The 21,011-nt window shown below is 42.4% G+C and overlaps 4 protein-coding genes across 9 annotated transcripts in view; 2 read left to right on the top strand and 2 right to left on the bottom strand.

Annotated features, from left to right (window-relative positions):
- Positions 1-6,282, top strand: part of eml5 (EMAP like 5) — a 50,609-nt gene extending 44,327 nt beyond the window's left edge. For both annotated transcript variants that reach the window (XM_015970164.3, XM_015970163.3), the window contains 15 exons: positions 1,547-1,625; positions 1,812-1,941; positions 2,030-2,128; positions 2,273-2,293; positions 2,462-2,635; positions 2,714-2,922; positions 3,120-3,277; positions 3,355-3,469; positions 3,550-3,738; positions 3,827-3,999; positions 4,104-4,266; positions 4,335-4,438; positions 4,525-4,678; positions 5,260-5,360; positions 5,431-6,282. In XM_015970164.3, coding sequence (XP_015825650.3) covers positions 1,547-1,625; positions 1,812-1,941; positions 2,030-2,128; positions 2,273-2,293; positions 2,462-2,635; positions 2,714-2,922; positions 3,120-3,277; positions 3,355-3,469; positions 3,550-3,738; positions 3,827-3,999; positions 4,104-4,266; positions 4,335-4,438; positions 4,525-4,678; positions 5,260-5,360; positions 5,431-5,467 — 1,906 coding nt within the window. In that variant the 3' untranslated portion in view covers positions 5,468-6,282. The remainder of the gene's footprint in view (positions 1-1,546; positions 1,626-1,811; positions 1,942-2,029; positions 2,129-2,272; positions 2,294-2,461; positions 2,636-2,713; positions 2,923-3,119; positions 3,278-3,354; positions 3,470-3,549; positions 3,739-3,826; positions 4,000-4,103; positions 4,267-4,334; positions 4,439-4,524; positions 4,679-5,259; positions 5,361-5,430) is intronic.
- A 478-nt stretch (positions 6,283-6,760) lies between these two features.
- isca2 (iron-sulfur cluster assembly 2) lies at positions 6,761-10,662 on the bottom strand. 2 transcript variants are annotated; one of them, XM_015970161.3, is made up of 4 exons: positions 10,544-10,662; positions 10,195-10,369; positions 7,871-7,986; positions 6,761-7,773 (listed from the first exon to the last, which is right to left on the bottom strand). In XM_015970161.3, exons 1-4 carry the CDS (start codon positions 10,582-10,584, stop codon positions 7,599-7,601), a joined length of 507 nt encoding a protein of 168 aa, XP_015825647.3. In that variant the 5' UTR covers positions 10,585-10,662; the 3' UTR covers positions 6,761-7,598. The 2 variants fall into 2 exon arrangements, with proteins under 2 accessions (XP_015825647.3, XP_015825648.3); XM_015970162.3 differs by having other exon boundaries at positions 10,195-10,348.
- Positions 10,663-11,149: 487 nt separating this feature from the next.
- On the top strand, positions 11,150-13,146 carry LOC107392385 (NPC intracellular cholesterol transporter 2). Of its 4 annotated transcripts, XM_015970158.3 has the most exons (6): positions 11,188-11,280; positions 11,366-11,410; positions 11,492-11,593; positions 11,967-12,074; positions 12,173-12,345; positions 12,636-13,146. In XM_015970158.3, exons 3-6 carry the CDS (start codon positions 11,512-11,514, stop codon positions 12,720-12,722), a joined length of 450 nt encoding a protein of 149 aa, XP_015825644.3. In that variant the 5' UTR covers positions 11,188-11,280; positions 11,366-11,410; positions 11,492-11,511; the 3' UTR covers positions 12,723-13,146. The 4 variants fall into 4 exon arrangements, with proteins under 4 accessions (XP_015825642.3, XP_015825644.3, XP_015825645.3 ...); XM_015970156.3 differs by lacking the exon at positions 11,366-11,410 and having other exon boundaries at positions 11,150-11,280; XM_015970159.3 differs by having other exon boundaries at positions 11,251-11,390.
- Positions 13,147-15,574: 2,428 nt separating this feature from the next.
- Positions 15,575-20,930, bottom strand: gskip (gsk3b interacting protein). The gene is made up of 3 exons (XM_015970155.3): positions 20,792-20,930; positions 17,120-17,365; positions 15,575-16,559 (listed from the first exon to the last, which is right to left on the bottom strand). The coding sequence occupies exons 2-3, from the start codon at positions 17,360-17,362 to the stop codon at positions 16,401-16,403; spliced, it is 402 nt and encodes a 133-aa protein (XP_015825641.1). The 5' UTR covers positions 17,363-17,365; positions 20,792-20,930; the 3' UTR covers positions 15,575-16,400.
- Between the last annotated feature and the right edge of the window lie 81 nt (positions 20,931-21,011).

Below are 21,011 nucleotides of genomic sequence, written 5' to 3'. Positions count from 1 at the left end.
CTGAGGGTGTGTTCCAACTATAGGGGGATCACACTCCTCAGCCTCCCTGGAAAGGTCTACTCCAAGGTACTAGAGAGGAGGGTCCGATCGATAGTTGAATCTCAGATTGAGGAGGAGCAATGTGGTTTTCGTCCTGGCCGTGGAACTGTGGACCAGCTCTATACCCTTGCAAGGGTGATGGAGGGGGCATGGGAGTTTGCCCACCCAATCCACATGTGTTTTGTGGATTTGGAGAAGGCTTATGACCGTGTCCCCAGGGGCACCCTGTGGGGGACGCTCCAGGAGTATGGGGTGGGTGGCTTTCTGTTAAGGGCCATTCAGTCCCTTTACCAGAGGAGCGTGAGTTTGGTCCGCATAGCCGGTAGTAAGTTGGACCTGTTCCCGGTGAGGGTTGGACTCCGCCAGGGCTGCCCTTTGTCACCGGTTCTGTTCATTGCCTTTATGGACAGAATTTCTAGGCGCAGCCGTGGTGTGGAGTGTGTCGAGTTTGGTGGCAGGAGAATCTCATCTCTGCTTTTTGCGGATGATGTGGTCCTTCTAGCTTCATCCAGCTCTGACCTTCAGCTCTTGCTGGGTAGGTTCGCAGCCGAGTGTGAAGCGGCTTGGATGAGGATCAGCACCTCCAAATCTGAGACCATGGTTCTCGACCGGAAAAGGGTGGCTTGCCAACTCCAGGTCGGGAGAAAGGTCCTACCTCAAGTGGAGGAGTTTAAGTATCTTGGGGTCTTGCTCACAAGTGAGGGCAGGAGGGATCGGGAGATCGACAGGCGGATTGGTTCAGCGTCTGCAGTGATGCGGACGCTGAGCCGATCTGTCGTGGTTAAGAGGGAGCTGAGCCAGAAAGCCAGGCTCTCAATTTACCGGTCGATCTACGTCCCAATCCTCACCTATGGTCATGAGCTTTGGGTAATGACCGAAAGAACGAGATCGCGGATACAAGCAGCCGAAATGAGTTTCCTCCGTAGGGTGGCCGGGCTCAGCCTTAGAGATAGGTTGAGGAGCTCGGACATTCGGGAGGTACTCGAAGTAGACCCGCTGCTCCTCCGGATCGAAAGGAGTCAGTTGAGGTGGTTTGGGCATCTGGTCAGGATGCCTTCTGGACGCCTCCCTGGGGAGGTGTTTCGGGCATGTCCTGCCGGCAGGAGGGCCCCGGGTCGACCCAGGACACGTTGGAGAGGTTACATCTCCAATCTGGTCCGGGAACGCCTTGGGGTCCTGCTGGTGGAGGTGGCCGGGGAGAGCACGGTCTGGAGCTCCGTAGTTGGGATGCTGCCCCCGCGACCCGGACCCGGATAAGCGGAGCAGTCAGCGCAAATTCCCCATTCTTTCAATGGGACCAATGCATGGTGGTGCTTGTCCAGAAGGCCCTAAAAACCTGAGCCAGGATCTTGAAATGAACCCTGAAGTTGAACTGGCAGCTAGTGAAGCTGCAGGAGAAGTGGGTGATGTGAGTGTACTGTGAAGCACATGCATTCTGAACCACCTGTAAATGGTTTTGCTCAGACTGCTTTATTATCAGCAGCTCATTCCTAGCTGTTTGTTTCAGGCCTCCTGTTAGCAGAGCGTTGCCGCATCCTGAGAAGCTACAGACCAACAATGTTGGCAAGAAGAAAAGACCGATTGAGGTAACTTATTCTCAGAATTTAACTATGTTCCAGGAATTTTACGAAGGCAGAAGACTTTCTGAGCAGAGCTGATAGCCACGATGATGCTGCAATTGAATAATGATGCTCATCTGACTCGAGGCATCTTCGTTGTCATGGAGTTAACCTTTCTGACTCTCACATTGTCTCCTTCTAAATCTCCCACAGGACCTGGTGCTGGAGCTGGTGTTTGGTTACCGTGGCAATGACTGCCGCAACAATGTACACTACCTGAATGAAGGGGCGGATGTCATCTACCACACAGCTTCAGTCGGCATCGTCCTCAACTTGACAACCTGTAATAAGACTTTAACGCAGTAATAATGGCGGGATGTTGCTGAATAACTGGAAAGATGGTCTTTCTGATTCTGTTTGTGCTTTCGCAGCCTGCCAAAGTTTCTACATTGAACACAGTGATGACATTTTGTGCCTGACAATCAATCAACACCCTAAATTCCCTAACGTGGTGGCAACAGGCCAAGTAGGTATGTTTGTGAGAAGTTTAACCTCTTGGGTGTTGTGTGTTCTACATAATGAGCTAATTTCTGCCAGAATGCATCTAAATAACCAAAATATATACGGTTTATCTGTTGTTTTTACATATTGATCAGACTATTTGCGCTTTGCAGGTGATACTGGTGACATGTCAGGTAAGACGTTTTTATCCACCCACATAAAGTGGTGTTGTGTTTCTTTGCTGCCACCTGTTGGCCAGTTTTTGTCCTACAATGAATCAACATACAAACTTATTTAGATTTAAAATAGAAGGGAATTTGTCATTTTGAAGAAATTGTCTGCTTGTGGCCTTTATCCTGCAGCCACATCTCCTTCCATCCATGTGTGGGACGCCATGTCCAAGCAGACGCTGTCAGTGCTGCGTTGTTTCCACGCCGGCGGGGTTTGTTCTGTGAGTTTCAGCGCCACAGGAAGACTCCTGCTGTCTGTGGGCCTAGACCCAGAACACACCATCACCATCTGGAAGTGGCAGGAAGGTAATCAAAATAAGATCCTTGTTTTTTCATTCGTTTTTCATATTCCTATGTTTTTATTATTTTTGGGGCCGTTTTCAGGTGCCAAAGTGGCCAGCCGGATAGGTCACACCCAGAGAATCTTTGTGGCAGAGTTTCGTCCCGACTCAGACACACACTTTGTGTCTGTGGGCATCAAACACGTGCGTTTCTGGACGTTAGCGGGTCGGGCGCTGCTCAGCAAGAAAGGCGTGCTGAGCTCCCTGGAGGATGCACGCATGCAGACCATGCTGTCTGTAGCATTTGGAGCTGTAAGTTTACCCAACCACTAACTTTGCTTTAACCTTTTATGAAACGAATAAACCTTCATGTCACATTTTCCCATTTTTGTGTTCAATTCTCTGGGATGTAAAGCCTTACAGTCTGCTTATGTGCTGTGAACTGTTTGTGCAATGCTCGCTCTGCTCTCTTAGGCCACTAGATTAGTGCAGATTTGTTTTCTTTTCAGAATAACTTGACATTTACAGGTACCATAAGTGGGGATGTGTGTGTGTGGAAGGAACACATTCTGGTAAGAATAGTGGCCAAAGCTCACACTGGCCCCGTGTTTACTATGTACACCACACTGAGAGACGGACTCATCGTCACGGGGGGCAAAGAAAGACCGTGAGTTCATCTCTGTTAAATCTGCAAATTCTGCCTGTTAATTTGGATCAGCCAATCAGCTGCTGTTTTCTCCACAGGTCAAAGGAAGGAGGAGCTCTGAAGCTCTGGGACCAGGAGCTGAAACGCTGCAGAGCCTTTCGATTAGAAACAGGACAGATCATCGACTGTGTCCGCTCCGTGTGCAGAGGGAAGGTAACTTCCTGCAGAATGAAACAAAACTTTCTGATTTCATCATCCAAATTCGGATATATTCTTGTTTCTGTGTTGCAAAGGGTAAAATCCTCGTGGGAACCAGGAATGCAGAGATCATAGAAGTGGGAGAGAAAAACGCAGCGTGCAACATCTTAGTGAACGGTCACATGGATGGTCCTATATGGGGTCTGGGGACTCATCCCTCCAGGGATGTTTTTCTTTCTGCTGCAGAGGACGGCACTGTCCGCCTGTGGGACATCCCAGAAAAGGTCAACATCTCGAGTTGTCTCATTTCTGTCATTTATTTAACAAAATGTTCATTACTGAGGGTGTTATTGCGCCTTGTGGCGACAACAGAAGATGCTGAATAAGGTGAACCTGGGCCACCCAGCACACACCATCAACTACAGCCCTGAAGGAGACATGGTGGCCATCGGCATGAAGAACGGAGAGTTCATCATACTGATGGTCACCTCGCTCAAAATCTGGGGGAAGAAAAGGGACCGGCGTTCCCCTATACAAGATATCAGGTAATAGATGAGGTCCTTAGTGGGGTGTGTCCACGACTTTTTTACTTTATTATTTAGGAAGTAGCCAGGTTCGTGTGGCATCTAACAACCGACTTTGGTTGCAGATTCAGTCCAAATTCTCGCTACCTGGCCGTCGGATCCACCGAGTGTGCCGTCGACTTCTACGACCTGACTCTCGGCCCGCAGCTCAACCGCATCAACTGCTGCAGGGACATCCCCAGCTTCGTCATGCAGATGGATTTTTCTGCGGACAGCTCTCACATCCAGGTACAGACTCTGCAGTGAGCCATCACAGTTCACGTCCGGTACTACACCTCTAATCCTCCCTGCCTCAGATATCCACAGGTGCTTATAAACGTCTCGTGTACGAAGTGCCATCTGGGAGGCAGATCACAGAGCAGACTCAAATTGACAGGATCACCTGGGCCTCCTGGACAAGGTGAGCGACACAAGGGTTGGATTGACATGTTTGGACTTTAATCATGTGCTGAAAAGTGAGGAAAATGTCTCCGTCTGTGTGCTCAGTGTCCTTGGGGACGAGGTTGTGGGGATCTGGTCTCGTAACGCTGACAAAGCCGATGTCACCTGTGCCTGTGTGTCCCATTCGGGCCTTAATATAGTCACAGGAGATGATTTTGGAATGGTAAAGCTGTTTGACTTTCCCTGTCCGGAGAAGTTTGTGAGTACAGCTTTCCTGTTTTTCACGTTTGCGTTGATTTGTCTGATAATATGATGATAATGTATTAACCCTTTAACTGTCTGGTAGAGCCCATTCTAGTCCCTATATGTTATTAAGGCATGCACTGCTAGAACAAATACAATCGAAGACATAATGAGAAGTTTGAATGGGAAGTTGAACATTATTACTTTAAATTAAAATGATTTATTGCCATATTTTATTCCCATCTTAAGTCACGTGTTTCGACACGAGCTGCTTCAGGCGCTGCAGCAACGAGAAGTCAGACAGAGACTCTTCAGGCAAACAGGTTTATATAGTCAGTTGCCATGGAAACCGACTCCGAGTTCAAGCACAGAAGATTCATTGTTTTCCCCTGAGATTTATGGAATACATTTTAAAAACGGAGAAAAACTATGCTAAAAAATGTATTTTCAAAGCATGTAAAGCATATTTTAGCATGCCTTCATAATTTCCTGGCTTGTTTAATACGTCGGCTCTTAGATTAGCTCTTATTGTTGTAGAATGACAATAAAAATAAAGCAGAATCCAGCCTAAATGAGGTGACTTTTCTCCGTCTTCAGGCCAAACACAAGCGCTTCCTGGGCCATTCTGCTCATTTGACCAACGTACGCTTCACAAACGGAGATCATTTTGTTGTCAGCGCTGGTGGAGATGACAGAAGGTACCAATGAAGTTTCCAGCAATACAATCGCTGCTGTAGTAAATGATGCATCCTTTTATGTCGTCCCTAGCCTCTTTGTGTGGAGGTGCGTCCATACCCCGCATTAAAGAATCCCACACGGACCACCGCCCTGCCTCAGACGGAGCGTTTGCATCTCCTGGCACGACTCCATGAACAAAAAATGGAAAAAACTTGGGAGGAGGAAAGACATGGCAGCTTGATAATGAGCGAAAGTGGCGATTCGACTTACTGCCTCAAACTCTGGTGCATGCATATGTGCAGAACTCATTTTCATCTCAGTCCTGATTATGAAAGCAGGTGGAATCTGTGACATTATATAACTATATATATAAAAAACCTAATGTGTGCATATCATTAAGTGGTGAGTTATTTTTAAAAATGAGCTTATCTGTGTACATTTTGCCACTGGTCAGGCCTATAAATGATTTTACTGACAATGCCATTTAAAAACAAACACGTAGCGTACTGAATTAGCCTTAATCCAAGTGTCTGTGAGGGTTCTTTTTTGGTTTCTTTTGGGATTATTGTGGTCATTTGTTCTATTTTTACTGGTAATTCCAAATCCTGTGGCCTTCCTCCTGAATGTAACATCCACTGTTATGTTCTGGATGTCAGCATGCCAAAGCATACTATGCACTGTTCACCTGACCTGGTCACTGTGTTGCCCCGCTGGTTTGTTTACTGTGGTGTGTTGTTGTTGTGATTGACCGGTTGACCTCGGATGTCCCTCGGCGGCGTTCCCCTCATAACGTTTGCATATAGGATCTTTTGTGGATAATGAGTGTGCAATGTGCATGGCTTACTGGAAGACAATCTGTCCAAAACCTAATTCCTCAAAAAAAAAAAAAAAAAAAAAAAAAAAAATATATATATATATATATATATATATATATATATATAATAATTACTGCTATACACTGATCTCTCAATGCACTGTTGCGATTCTTTCCACCACTTTTTCGTGTGCTGCTATACTGTTGTTGCGTTGTCATGAGCAGTGTGACTTTTATCAACAGTAATGTTACGTGTGATCGGATATATTGCAAAAGGAATGTTTATCAGAGTCGAATATAAAAAGTGCAAAACTATTTCCTTGTATTTAAAACTAACTACTAAACAAATGTTGCTGCATATTTTGATTTACCTTTTATCAGTGTACATATCATTTGTAGATATTCTTTTTGTATATTTTTGTGAAGTGTTTCTTAAACTCCACTTTAATAAAAAAATAAACAAGCTTTAAAAACCTGAGTGATGGGAGTCCTAAATTAATTTTATTCAGGATGAAACAACATAAATTACAGCTTTGCATTCATGCTGCAGTTTTAAAATATTTACATATTTTACAAATACAGAAAACTCTAAAAATTAAACATGCAAACTCTTCAACTGAGCTTTTATTTAGCTGGAACAAATCTAATTATTCTACACATTTTCACTCACACAACAAGCAGTCAGATGAATATTTAGCAGATTTCAGAGTGACTAGTTTATGGCGTAAACATCTAATTATTTGGTGGCAAACTGGACCTTCTTGTATGTTTTACTGTCTTGTGCTTCTACATTTTAGCCATCAGATCCTAAAAATGTGAACATTTCCTTTTAAACACGACTACAATATTTAACAAATAAATAACTCTTCAATCTTCACAGCTATTTGTTTTTCCACCAGAATGTTGACTGCAAAACTATTGGAGTCAAAGAAATGAAAAATCTTTGCTTAAGTGTCAAACTGCAGCTAAAATTGGGTTTTGGTCACATTCGGTTATTTATTTTGACACAAAGTGGCTCGTATGCCTGCCTGAAATACAACTTTATGGCATAATAACATGCTTTCAGGTGAAGGTTGAAAACAGAAAGGAACCTTTGGTTGGAATATCTAATTCTACATGAATTATGGTGAGTTGATGAGGTCCTTTTGGCAAAAACACAAACATTTTTCCCACAAAAGCTAACATTTCTTTACTGTAGTGCTGTAAAACCTTCACAATTATGACTGCTCTTTGATCTGACCACCTCTTTCAAACACATCTGAAGGAAGCAATGAAACCAAAACTGATAAAAATCTGAATGACCTGATTTAGTTTCTTTAACAGGCATAAAAACATTTAATTTATGCATCTTATCAATGGAAATGACTTAAAATGTCTTAATATTTGATGATTATTTGTATGTATATGTATCATAAATGATTTGGTGAAAGTAATAACACGAGGATCATAGTTTCATAGAAAAAGAGCTGCCACAGGAGCAGCCATGATCAGCCTGAGGGTTCTTCAACACTTGGAAGGTGGAACGGATCAGCTCCTGAGTGAAGTCAACGGTGGCTCCCTTCAAAAACTCCAGACTTTCCTGGTCAACAATAACACCCACTCCTCCCTCCTCGAACACTCTGGAAGCAGAGAGAGAAGGTAGATTGGTAGACATCAGGACACGTGAACATAATGGGGAAAATAAGACTTTGAGGGCTGGATTTGTGGTGAGTTTACCTGTCATCATCTTTCTTGGTACTATCTACAGAGAACTTGTACTGAAATCCAGAGCAGCCGCCTCCCTCCACATGGATTCTCAGGTATTCACCTTTTGCCATGATTTCTGATAATCTCTGGATTGAATGAACATGAGAGATGATGTGGTGTTAATCCAGCAAAGAGAAGCCCCTCATTTTTGCCTCATCCCACTGACCAATAACTAAGTAGATGTCTGTGTATATTTGCACAGAGTAGTCAAACCACCGCCGATTTTGTCTTGCTTTAAAAATACCCTTATTATTCAGTTATAGGATAAATATTTATCCCTCTCCCTGGGCTGCCACCTTACCGTGGTGGAGTGGTTTGAATGTCTCAATGATCCTAGGAGCTAAGTTGTCTGAGGCTTTCTGCCTCTGGTAGGGTCACCCATGGCAGTGTGCTACCAACACTATCTATAGTGGGGACGGTGTGCTGCTGACCTCTACTCAGGACGTTGTGGATTGGTGGGCAGAATACTTCAAAGACCTCCTCAATCTCACCGACACGTCTTCCAGTGAGGAAGCAGAGTCTGGGGACTTTGGGTTGGTCTCTCAAATCTCTGGTGCTGAGGTCACTGAGGTGGTTAAAAAGCTCCTCTGTGGCAAGGCTCCAGGGGTGGATGAGATCCGCCCGGAGTTCCTTAAGGCTCTGGATGTTGTGGGGCTGTGTTGGCTGACGTGGCTCTGCAATATCGCGTGGATATCGGGGGCAGTCCCACTGGACTGGCAGGCCGGGGTGGTGGTTCCCTTATTTAAAAAGGGGGACCGCAGGTTGTGTTCCAACTACAGGGGGATCACACTCCTGAGCCTTCCTGGTAAGATCTATTCAGGGGTTCTGGAGAGGAGGGTCCATCGGATTGTTGAACCTCAGATTCAGGAGGAGCAATGTGGTTTTCGTCCTGGCTGTGGAACACTGGACCAGCTCTATACCCTTAGGGGGATCCTGGAGGGTGCGTGGGAACTTGCCCAACCAGTCTACATGTGTTTTGTGGATTTGAAGAAGGCTTTTGACCGCGTCCCTCGGGGGGCCCTGAGGGGGGTACTCCAGGAGTATGGGGTACCAGGCCCTCTGATACGGACTGTTGGGTCCCTGTAAGACCGGTGTCAGAGCTTGGTCCGCATTGCGGGCAGTAAGTCGGGCTCGTTCCCAGTGAGAGTTGGACTCTGCCAAGGCTGCCCTTTGTCACCGATTCTGTTCATAACCTTTATGGACAGGATTTCTAGGTGCAGCCAAGGTGTGGAGGGCATCCGTTTTGGTGGCCTGAGGATCAGGTCTCTGCTTCTTGCAGATGATGTGGTCCTGTTGGCTTCATCAGAACGTGATCTTCAGCTTTCGCTGGAGTGGTTCGCAGCCGAGTGTGAAGCAGCTGGGATGTGAATCAGCTCCTCTAAATCTGAGACCATGGTCTTGATTCGGAAAAGGGTAGAATGCCTTCTCCGGGTCAGGGATGAGGTCCTGCCCCAAGTGGAGGAGTTTAAGTATCTCGGGGTCTTGTTCACGAGTGAGGGAAAACTGGAGCGTGAGATCGATAGGCGGATTGGTGCTGCGTCTGCAGTGATGCGGGCGTTGTACCGGTCTGTCGTGGTGAAGAGAGAGCTGAGTCAGAAGGCGAAGCTCTCGATTTACCGGCCGATCTACGTTCCTACCCTCACCTATGGTCATGAGCTTTGGGTAGTGACCGAAAGAACGAGATCGTGGATAAAAGCGGCCGAAATTAGTTTTCTCCGAAGAGTGGCTGGGCTCTCCCTTAGAGACACGATGAGAAGCTCGGTCATTTGGGAGGGGCTCGGAGTAGACCCGCTGCTCCTCCACATCGAGAGGAGCCAGTTGAGGTGGCTCGGGCATCTGGTCAGGATGCCTCCTGGAAGCCTCCCTGGTGAGGTTTTCCGAGCACGTCCAATCGGGAGGAGACCTAAAGGTAGACCCAGGACACGGTGGAGGGACTATGTCTCTCACCTGGCCAGAGAACACCTTGGGATTCCCCCGGAAGAGCTGGCCCAAGTGGATGGGGAGAGGGAAGTCTCGGCCTCTCGCCTTAGGCTACTGTCCCCGCGACCCGACTCCACATAAGCGGATGAAAATGGATGGATGTATATTCATTCAGGCTGAATTAGGGGAGGATTAATGAGGTTTATGATCACTTTATACGTTTTTGCACTCATTTTTTGTCCAAAAATATGGCGCATGCCTTCAGATAATCTGGAGAAATGTGGCCTATGCTTACTTTAAAAGATTATAACAAAGTTAGCAACAATACGATTACGAAAATAAAACTTCTCAGAACTCTTTGAGCAGCTACTAACCTTCACGCATGACTCGGTGAGATGGATTTTGTCCTCAAGACTCGAACCACCGGACTTCTCCTGGACGGAGGGGGTACTAAAGCACCGAAGACCCGATTTAAAACAGACTTGGGAGTTTTGAGGAAGCCGGTGGAACTGTTCGCTCACATTGTGCCTGGTCAGAAGAGTATATGTCCTGAGAAACACAGAGATTTGCTCACATAAAGACTTGCAATTTTAGCATAACAGCTAACTGTTGTTAGCCTATCCAGTGTCAGGGTAAAAAATAACAAAACAGGTAATTTACAGATAAATGTTTGTTGAAATAAAAACATATTTAAGGTTAAAAGATGAAAATAAACGACATTACCTCACAAGGCCTAATAATTTTGACCTACACGCAGTTATCATTGCAGCTGTAGCAACAGACCTCTACCAAAACAAAAATCCGCCCCTTTCTCCTCAGCCCGAAATCACGCGCTGGTTGGCTGAAAATCCTGACTTTAAAAAGCCACGCCTATTTATGGCTAATGAAGCAATTTGATTCGTTTAAACGTGTGTCAATCAAACATATTTTCGTTAGACTGCCCTATTTCCGAAAAGGTGCGTTTAAATGCCTGACGTATAATTTGAAATTTTAGCTTTTATTTTGAAAATAGAAATAAATAAATACAAATATCTAACAAAATATGAATGTTTTATGAAAGTAAAACCTTAGATATAAAACTGTGGAAAACATAAAATTGAAACTATAACGGCAACTTTCTGGACATCATTTTGATGTATGGAGAACCTAAAAATGAAAATTTAAGATGAATGTGACTAAATTAGTGAAATCTAACGAGATTAACGTTTATTTTCATACAGTGTGTGTGTTCAGAAATGTTAAATTTACCATTGTTTGTGGTATTTGCATGTGAAAAAAATAATTAATTGGTAATATCTGATAAATCCGCTAGATGGCAGTAATGTGATTTTGCAGACCCTTCTAAAAACCAAACCACAAACCGGAAAAAGTAGAAGAAGAAAAGGCGTGACTTTAATCGCGTGATGTGATGAAATATCAGCATATTTGTTTCTGTCGAGGCGGAAAGAGTAATCTAAGAGGTACACCTTTCTATTTAAGCGTTTCCATGTGATTATTGCAGTTTATACCGATAGTTAGTCGTGTTTGTGTCATTGTTGCTCCTAGGAGTCGAACAGAATCTGTTGTTGCGGTAAACCTTTCAGCCACTCTGTTAGTTTTCAGCAAATTTATCCTGAATTATCAAACAAAACGTTTTACAAGCTTCTAAAACTTAACTTTTCCTTCTCTTAGTGCCACACTCAGTCGGAAACATGGACAGTCGGATTGGTTTCATCGTATTGTTCTGCTTGATCGGTCTCACCTGTGCGGAACCTGTCAGATTTCTCGACTGTGGTGAGTTTAATTAGTTTTTTTTAAATAAATCCATATGAAATCAGACATTTTATTGTAATTTGTGGGCTATTTGGAAATAATTCGTTTCAGTTTAATCCAATGTATTTAAAAATCTCTTAACATTAAAAGTAATGAAAAGGAGCACCTACTAAATTGTTGCAATCGAAATAAGCTTTTAAGTCCCTCAAATTCCCATCTTTGTTCCATGATTACATCAGATCTGCAAGCAGGGATGAGACATTAGTGATTCCTGTTGATGATTAGTAGAATAAACATTTCTATAGAAAGGACCCTGTTCATTTCATTGATAATCTCAGTGAATCTGTTTTCACATTTTTGAAAACTTGCATTAACATTTGTGTTTTATCTGCAGGTTCTACCTCTGGTAAAGTGATAGGGGTTGATATTAACCCGTGTCCCACTCAGCCATGCCAGCTCCACAAAGGAGATGCCTACAGTGTCAATGTGACATTCAGCAGTGGTGAGTTAGTTTCTTTGGGCAGCTTCCTCCCAAACCACTCAAAGGTATAGTGAATTAAAATATTCTTGCTGATTGCTTTATTATATTTTAACTTCTAGGTGTGGAAACCAGCAAGAGCACAGCTGTAGTTCACGGCATTGTTGCTGGCGTCCCTCTTCCTTTCCCCATTCCTGAGGACGATGGGTGCAAGTGTGGAATCCAGTGTCCAATCCAGAAGGACAACACTTATCATTATCTGAATACACTATCAGTGAAGGCCGAGTATCCTGCAGTAAGTGGTTCTCCTGCCCATGTCTGTCATGACATTATGCATTCCTGTAGCTCAAACATGTTACAGTTGGAATAAAAGAAGCTTCTTTATGTAAAGTCATTGGAAAAGAAGAGATTTAACAGAAAAATTGAGGCTTTGTGTTTTCCCTGAAAAGGGTTTAAGTAACATAGTTTTGGTCTGTTTGTGCTTTTTAAAGCAGTGCTACTTTTATCTACCTCTTTTTCTGTTTAGTTTCTCTGTGACCTGTGAAGTTATGCAGCGTGCTGAAGGTCTCTGTTCTCTTTTTCCAGATAAAGGTGGTAGTGGAGTGGGAACTGAGAGACGCGAGCAGCAGTGACCTCTTCTGCATCAAATTCCCCGTTCAGATTGTTTCTTGAGCCAAAACAAAAGTTCCAGTTTTTCTTTTAAAAAGGGATTCAAACATTGATTAAAAACATCTGTTTTGCCAATGAGTCTAGGATCTGGTTTTATTGATCCAGCCATGTTTTTACAGGGATGGGTGATGTCCAGACTCCTGACTGTATATCATATGAGGGCAGTTTTTTGTTGCTGCCTAATGATTGTTTCATTTTTAAGTAGCGATTGTGAAAATGAGGTTAATGATTATCTGAATGCCTGTAACCCACATTCCACTACAGTGTAAACGTCTTCCTGGCTGCTGTGTAGTCCGGGGTAAAACCATTACGCTGTTATTTTTTTTTCTTGACGTTTTTCTAATGTTTTGTGGAGATCTTTTATAGAATCTGATCCTGTAAGACATGAAACTAAACTTCTAATAAAACAGATCAAACTTGTATTCAACTGACGTGATTTAAAGTTTTATTTTCTCAAATATTTAACTGCAGATGCTCATTTGCTTTCTTTTCGCACGTAAATGTTTCAGATCAGCAAACAAATGTTAACACCAAATAAACAGTTTTCAAATTTCATTCATCAAAGGCAAACTATCCAAATGAGCCTGGTCACGTGTGAAATACTGTGTCCCCTGGTGAAATAATAAATACACTCACCTAAAGGATTATTAGGAACACCATACTAATACGGTGTTTGACCCCCTTTCGCCTTCAGAACTGCCTTAAGACATGTTGGCCCATACTGATAGGATAGCATCCTGCAGTTGATGGAGATTTGTGGGATGCACATCCAGGGCATGAAGCTCCCGTTCCACCACATCCCAAAGATGCTCTCGAGTTGAGATCTGGTGACTGTGGGGATCATTGCTGTACAGTGAACTCTGTCATGTTCAAGAAACCAATTTGAAATGACTGGAGCTTTATGACATGGTGCATTATCCTGCTGGAAGTAGCCATCAGAGGATGGGTACATGGTGGTCATGAAGGGATGGACATGGTCAGAAACAATGCTCAGGTAGACCGTGGCATTTAAACTATGCCCAATTGGCACTAAGGGGCCTAAAGTGAGCCTCCCACACCATGACACCACCATCACCAGCCTGCACAATGGTAACAAGACATGATGGATCCATGTTCTCATTGTGTTTACGCCAAATTCTGACTCTACCATTTGAATGTCTCAACAGAAATCGAGACTCATCAGACCAGGCAACATTTTTCCAGGCTTCAGCTGTCCAATCTTGGTGAGCTCGTGCAAATTGTAGCCTCTTTTTCCTATTTGTAGTGGGGATGAGTGGTACCCGGTGGGGTCTTCTGCTGTTGTAGCCCATCCGCCTCAAGGTTGTGCGTGTTGTGGCTTCACAAATGCTTTGCTGCATTCCTCGGTTGTAACGACTGGTTATTTCAGTCAAAGTTGCTCTTCTATCAGCTTGAATCAGTCGGCCCATTCTCCTCTGACCTCTAGCACCAGCAAGGCATTTTCGCCCACAGGACTGCAGCATACTGGATGTTTTCCTTTTTCACACCATTCTTTGTAAACCCTAGAAATGGTTGTGTGGGTGAAAATCCCAGTAACTGAGCAGATTGTGAAATACTCAGACCGGCTCGTCTGGAACCAATTCTTGCCCATTCTGACCTTCAGTTTGGAAATCAGGACCACACCCCTTAGTGCATTCAATTCAATTCAATTCAATTCAAAAATACTTTATTAATCCCAGAGGGAAATTGATGATGGAAGCAACTGCCATGTGATTGGTTGATTAGATAATTGTATTAAGGAGAAGTTGAACAGGTGTTCCCAATAATCCTTTAGGTAAGTGTAATTCATCACATTATTTGAAAAGTGAAGTTTGTTGAGCCACACCTTGGCCTGATTGCAGTCAGACATTAAAAGAAAAGAAAATTCCTGTTTGACAACAAAAAGTCAGATACACGATCTCAAAAAGCAACACATCTCTGATTGAAAAGGGTTTCAAGAAAAAAAATCACATTTACCAAAAACCCTTCTTGATTCCAAATATTTTGGGAAACTGTGAACTGGAACTTTGTGGAAGCAGTAAAACCCCAGCATAAGATTACAGCACCAGTCAAGCATGGTGGTGGTAGTGTGATGGTGTGGGGCTGCTTCAGGTCATGGACCACTGATAAACATGGGTTCATAAATTGTACCAGAATAGTCTGAGAGATATTTCTCAAATGACCAAAGCAGATTTAGTTACTTTAAAACCAAATTTTGCTTCTTAAGACTATAATTGATTTGAATAAACTTGAGGAAGCATTATTTACTTTAAGATGGGGAATTTTAAATTCTGAATATGTTAAAGAAATAATGTAACTGTTATTTTATACAAATAGTTTAAAGATCAATAATGTAATTTATCATTGAATGTTTTTACATGAGAAAATGTTTGTTTTTGACTTCAAAACTCATAAAAATGGCATATAAAGTTGTTTTCATAAACTATTTCTTAGAGCATACAGAAAGCAAAGACTTTAAAAAAAATTCCGATTTTTTAAGTTATGTCAGCACGGCAGAAAATTGCTGTGAAAATGCAGGTTTTTATGTTTTTAAAGCCTCTGCAGAAGTTTTCTGACACCGTCGGACCTGTTCCGCTGGTTGGATTCCTCACATAAAACTATTTGTTTCTACGCCACTGCAAAACCAGTTTGAGGACATGAAACTTGAGATAATCAGCAAAAGAAAAGAGGCATCAGTGCTAAGTGTTTAAGATTTAAGATGAACAAAGCTCAAATGAAACACATGTGGGGTAAAACCAGTCCTGCTGTAAAGTGAAAATAAAAGAGTTCAACAGAAACAAACTTCCACTTTGAACCTTTCCCCGTCTCTAAGTCATATGACACACCACACGACTGGGCAACTTCTTAGTTTTTATTAGTTGTCAGCAGAAACCAGCAACACAGAGCAGTAGTAATGCAGAAAAGTAACATTTTTAAAAATATTTTTTCAAAACACCAACAAAAAAATATTATGACGACAATTTAAAAAATAATTAAAATAGTTCCAAATGATTATTCCATTTTAAAAGAAGAAAATTAATTCTAAACAACAAATTTTCACTTTTACAGCTTAAACTGCAAGCTAAAGATTAAATGCACCGTGCAGTGTCAAAAAAGGTAACATCTGCATTAGCATGACGAGCGTCAGCCAAGTCGATCTATCGTGCAACATCATCTAACCCTTCATAAGACTTTATCAAACCTCAAAGCAAATCCACCATCAAAAATAAAAGTTTAACTAATTTTAGTATTTTCAACAATACAACTTGGTCATTAAGGCATGGTTTAGTTTATAAGTAGAACTTCAGGTCTTTTCCAGAGACTCCTGCTGAATATAAACTACATCTGAGCTGATATCTGATGTCTGCGAGCAGCAGCAGTTGACAAGAGGAGGAGGAACGTCAAACATCAAACTCATCGTTCTGATGAGCAAAAAAGAAGCGAATCTCTCAAACGATTACAGTCACAGAGTTGTAACGTGTATGAAATGGAAGGTTTTTCCACAGAAAAGTCAACAGCACAATGTTGCAACAGATCCCAAACAGCCAATCCGAAGCAGACCCTAAAACTAAGTAACTAACATGAAGTTATTCGATGTTATGAAACTCAGAACGAGGCCAGGCTGATGGGGCAGCGGCGCCCTGACTGGCAGTTGGACGGTTTCCAAACTCGTCCGGGTCTTCTTCACTTTCCGTTTTGCTTCAGCATTTCCAGCCGCTGCAGCAGAGCATTCCCGAATGCTTCCCTGTAGCCCGGACTAAGCTTGTCCAGAAGAGAGTAGACGGTCTCGTGATACTGGGTGTCCAAGTCCTCGTCCACTTGATCGAAAGCATAACCCACCACCTGTTTAAGGAGAAATTCAAATTAAACGATGTAAGAATAACATCTTGTGGTCAAATTTGGGTACTGCAGTCCACGAATCAAAACAATAGTCTGTCCTCAGCCACTCCCTCCCCCTTCTTTGTGAGTTAAGGATGTAATGTTTACATATTTAGGGAATCGGAATCCTGCAATCGTCTTTATTTTGAAATTTACTGGATGCTTTACACCAGAGGCAGGGATCCTGATCCTCAAGGGCCGCTGCCCTGGATGTTTTAGTTGTTTCCCTGCTTTGACACACCTGATTTTAATCAGCAGGTGGTTAACAGGATTCTGCAGAGCTTGATGAGCCGGTGAACAGGTGATACAGCCACTTAATCAGGAGTTTTAGAGCAGGGAAACAACTAAAACATACAGGATAGCGGCCCTCGAGGACCAGGGTTTGTTGTCGTTTCATGTCTGAAATGCTCCGGAGCTGTGGGAAGGGAGCTGCACTGTAGAATTCTTACAGATTGGACCTTTAAGTTACACTTTGCACGTTTTAAAACTCCATTCACGCCCACCTCATGGTGAGCTCCGCCTACCCTGAGTCCGGCCTCCGTGAGCTCCAGACAGTAATAATTTTCCTCTCTCGTCTGCACGTTGATGTACGCCACGTCCGGTGCGTTGCTGAGATTTTGCGACACGTGCATTTCAGTCACCGCGAAGAGAACGTCGTTGACCACAGCTTCCGCCTCCAACCTCATGTCCTTGATGTCACCGAGCTCAACAGAGTCCTCATCAAACGTGGAGCTTATGGACTCCTCAGGCTGGCAGTCTATCTCCATCCCCTGAAACAAAAACAAAACAGCATTCATTCACACATGTGCATCTCATCATAGAGTCTGTCTGTGGTGGAAACAAACTTCAGCTGTTTGTTACAAAGTTGTCATAAGCAGAAGTGAAACACCAGCTTGTGACTTGTCTGTCACTTCTTTTTTGTTTTTAAATACATTGTTGAATATTTTTAGCTGCTGACATTTCGGCTGTGATGTAACAAAACCCAGTTTTACAGTAAAGAACATTCAGTGGTGGATTTAGCAATTTGGGGGCCCAAGGCGAACACAGACATGGGGCCCCTTACATTAAATTTTTGACAATCTTACCTTTAATTGGATTTGCAAAACTCTCCCCTCTTCTGACATGAGTTATTTTCCCTTTTTATTAGTCCTCCTCTTTTTTCCTGTATTTCCCTCCCTTTGAGCATGTTCAATATTTGCTCTGCTTTGTTTTTCCTGTCAGGGCTCCTGTGCTTTTGCCTTTGATATGTAAATGTATTTATTTTCCATTTTGGTCCATGCTTTCCTCCCTTTAAACAATTTCCATTTTCTTTCCTTTTCTGCTTCCTTTGATGTTTACATCGAAAAACGACGTCACTTTCAGAAGTGAAAATAAAAGTTTTTTTTAAAGCAAGCTGCTTCTTTCTCTTATTGGAGCCACTATAACTCAATTTCATGCTAAATGTTTTGACTATCGCTTTGAGTTTGTTACGAACGCTCCCGCCTCTCTTCTTATTCTTATTTGTGGTCTTATGGCACTTGGCAAACAACAATTTGGTGCATTACTGCCACCAACTGGATTGGAGTGGAATGACTACCAATCACTTCCTGTTTGTGCAATTATAACAGGGCCGCCTGGTATTTTTTTATCTTATAAATGGTAAATGGCCTGTATTTGATATAGCGCCTTCTAGAGTCCTGGAACCCCCCAAGGCGCTTTACAACACAATCAGTCATTCACCCATTCACACACACTGGTGGGGATGAGCTACAATGTAGCCACAGCTGCCCTGGGGCGCACTGACAGAGGCGAGGCTGCCGAGCACTGGCGCCTTATGGCTGTAAAATTGTAATACAAAGTGCAAAGTGTGTGTAACTCTTCTTCTTTCAGAACAACCTCAGCTTTTAGTGCATGATTTGTATTTAGAATTTATTTCTATTAAAGCCTTTAAAAAAATCAGCTTAAAAGTGAAAAAAGCAAAAAAACGCATTAAAATTTTTTACATTTATTACTGAACAGGAACTTCAAAATGACTTGGGCAAACAATTTGGGATGAACAATTTAAACTTTGAACTGTAATGCATCTAATCCTAAAAAACTGTGAACCTTGGTATCTTTTTTAGCAGTTCTAAGACCATTTATTTTTGTAAACTTTCAGATGTTTTTATTTGATGTGGTAGACCTTGAAGCAGTTCCTCTCCAGCTGCAGGCAGAGTCCCACTTTGCGTGCCTCACACTGCCATGGGGTGCTTCTCTGGCACACCGTGCACTGCTATACCAAAAACTTTTGTTTTAGCAAAAATAATTATTTATGGTGAAAGGTAAATAATGCTGGAATTAAGCTGAATCTTACAATTAGCAAATAGTTGAGGGTTGTTCAAATAAAAAAATAAAAAATAATGACTGAACAAACATTCATATCCTGGTTCACTGGAGATCTGTCCTTCTTCGTAGTCACTGTCTTCAGATATAAGCCTTCTGGGACACCTAATAGATCGTGTTGATTTTCTCTGAGGCGTTTCCATAATTTCATGCTGGTTTTCATGCTAATTAGCTTCCCTGTTCCGTTATCCGCTTTCACCGCGGCGCTGCGCTCCATTACAATCAGGCTGTACAGCAGGATGTCCCCTCGTAGCGATATTTTCCATAACTCCGATTGCTTCATGCTATAGATCGTTGGAAAGCTGCTTTTATTTTAGGAACCGTTGAAATTTTTTTAATCTGACCAGCCATTCAAAAGTAATAAAACAGAGCATTTTGGATGACAAACTCAGCATGTCTCTGAATCTGTGTTGTGATTCGTTGCGCTCAAGACAGGAAATCCCGGTGGCTACCGTAATGTATTGTATATGCACAAAACCCCCCATTTTTAATCATTTCAGCACTTTTGGAATTTTAATGATATCTTGAACGGTTCAGGAATTATGGTAATGATAAGTGTGCATGTCCAATCCCGTCGGTGGCGACAGGTTGAATATTGTGGCATTAACAGAGGGGTGCCGGCGGTCAGGGCTAGGGGGCCCCCCCCAACACAAGGGGGCCCCAGGCGGCCGCCGACCTATGCCTAATGGTAAAACCGCCACTGAGAACATTGCACAGGTGTTACTCCTACACTATAATTATGGCTAATAAAACACGTTTGTTTTGATTCTTTTTGTTCTTTTTTTCCCTCTCAACCCCATCATTCACTGCAAACCTGAGGACACTCAGACTCTATGCAGATGAGTAACTATTGATTTCTCTTTTGCTCCATGCATTAGTCGAAAAAGCTGGAACCCATCACGATGCATTTACTCCAGGGTGCAGATTACTTCACTTCCACGTGAGTCAGCAGTTGCATGTCTTTGCTTTGTCATCAGTCATGACTGCAATCTTCAAGGTGCAGCAAAACTAAACAACCTCCACAGTAAATCAACTTTTACAGGGTGGGGAAACTTTCAGAAAGTTTATTTTTAAACCACAGACATTCTTTTCGTGTTTTGTTTATGGATGCTGATAAAATTAGTTTTATACACTTTAAAATAAACACTGTGCAATACTTTGTCACTGCTGTTTTTTGTACTTGAGCCCTCTATACAAGTATTTGTTTTACAGTTTAGTAACATAATGAAAAACAATACCTACAAACCCCTGCTTATTTATTAACCCAATTAATACGGAAAAAATACACACTCTGAATCGAACTCGGGCAAACATTTACATGTATATATGTATTTTAATAAGTAGATTAATATTATTATTATTAGCTTTGATGATAAGATTTTTTTACAACGACAGTAAAAAACATTATCAATGCATATTAAGTACATTGTGCAACCTAATGCATACGAATTATGCCTGTTTTCGTTTATAAATTGTACTTTATTGAAGATTCTTGTAACTAAATGTTTATAAAAACAAAAACAGCGACACCTTGTGGAAAATAAACAATGACGCATACGTATCTGCAAAAATACCAATAAACTGGCTTTGTAATTCACATAAATAGAATAATAACTTTAGGTGTTATAGTTATGTTTATTGAGCAAATGAGGTTTAAATAAATGTGGCGCTAAACTCTGCAGTTTTATTGAAAATCAACTGTTCGATCCAAACGTAATTCCGTCCTTCTTTTGGGTTTTAGGTGTGAATCTTCAATGACGTTTTGAAATATCAGTAAGAGATTGGATCGTGCATAAACAAATAAATACAGATGAAGCTGCAGTAATTTTTCTCACCCTCTCGCTGGTTGTGTTCTTCCGGTTTGGAGAAGCTTCTAGTTCCAGCCCACTGAGCTGCTCTGCGTGGGAAAGAACCACCCGAAAGGAGCGTCACTTCAAAAGCTATGATGAAAACACGCTTTTTTAACTTATTTTGTACAGATTAAATTCTGATTTTCTAAATATCAGCCAATTCTTAGTTGTGAAGTGCCGTGAGCATAACAGGTCCGCCATGTAA

This window comes from Nothobranchius furzeri, chromosome 18, assembly GCF_043380555.1.
Source record: "Nothobranchius furzeri strain GRZ-AD chromosome 18, NfurGRZ-RIMD1, whole genome shotgun sequence".
Taxonomy (NCBI): domain Eukaryota; kingdom Metazoa; phylum Chordata; class Actinopteri; order Cyprinodontiformes; family Nothobranchiidae; genus Nothobranchius; species Nothobranchius furzeri.
This window is presented reverse-complemented; position numbering and strand designations above follow the sequence as displayed.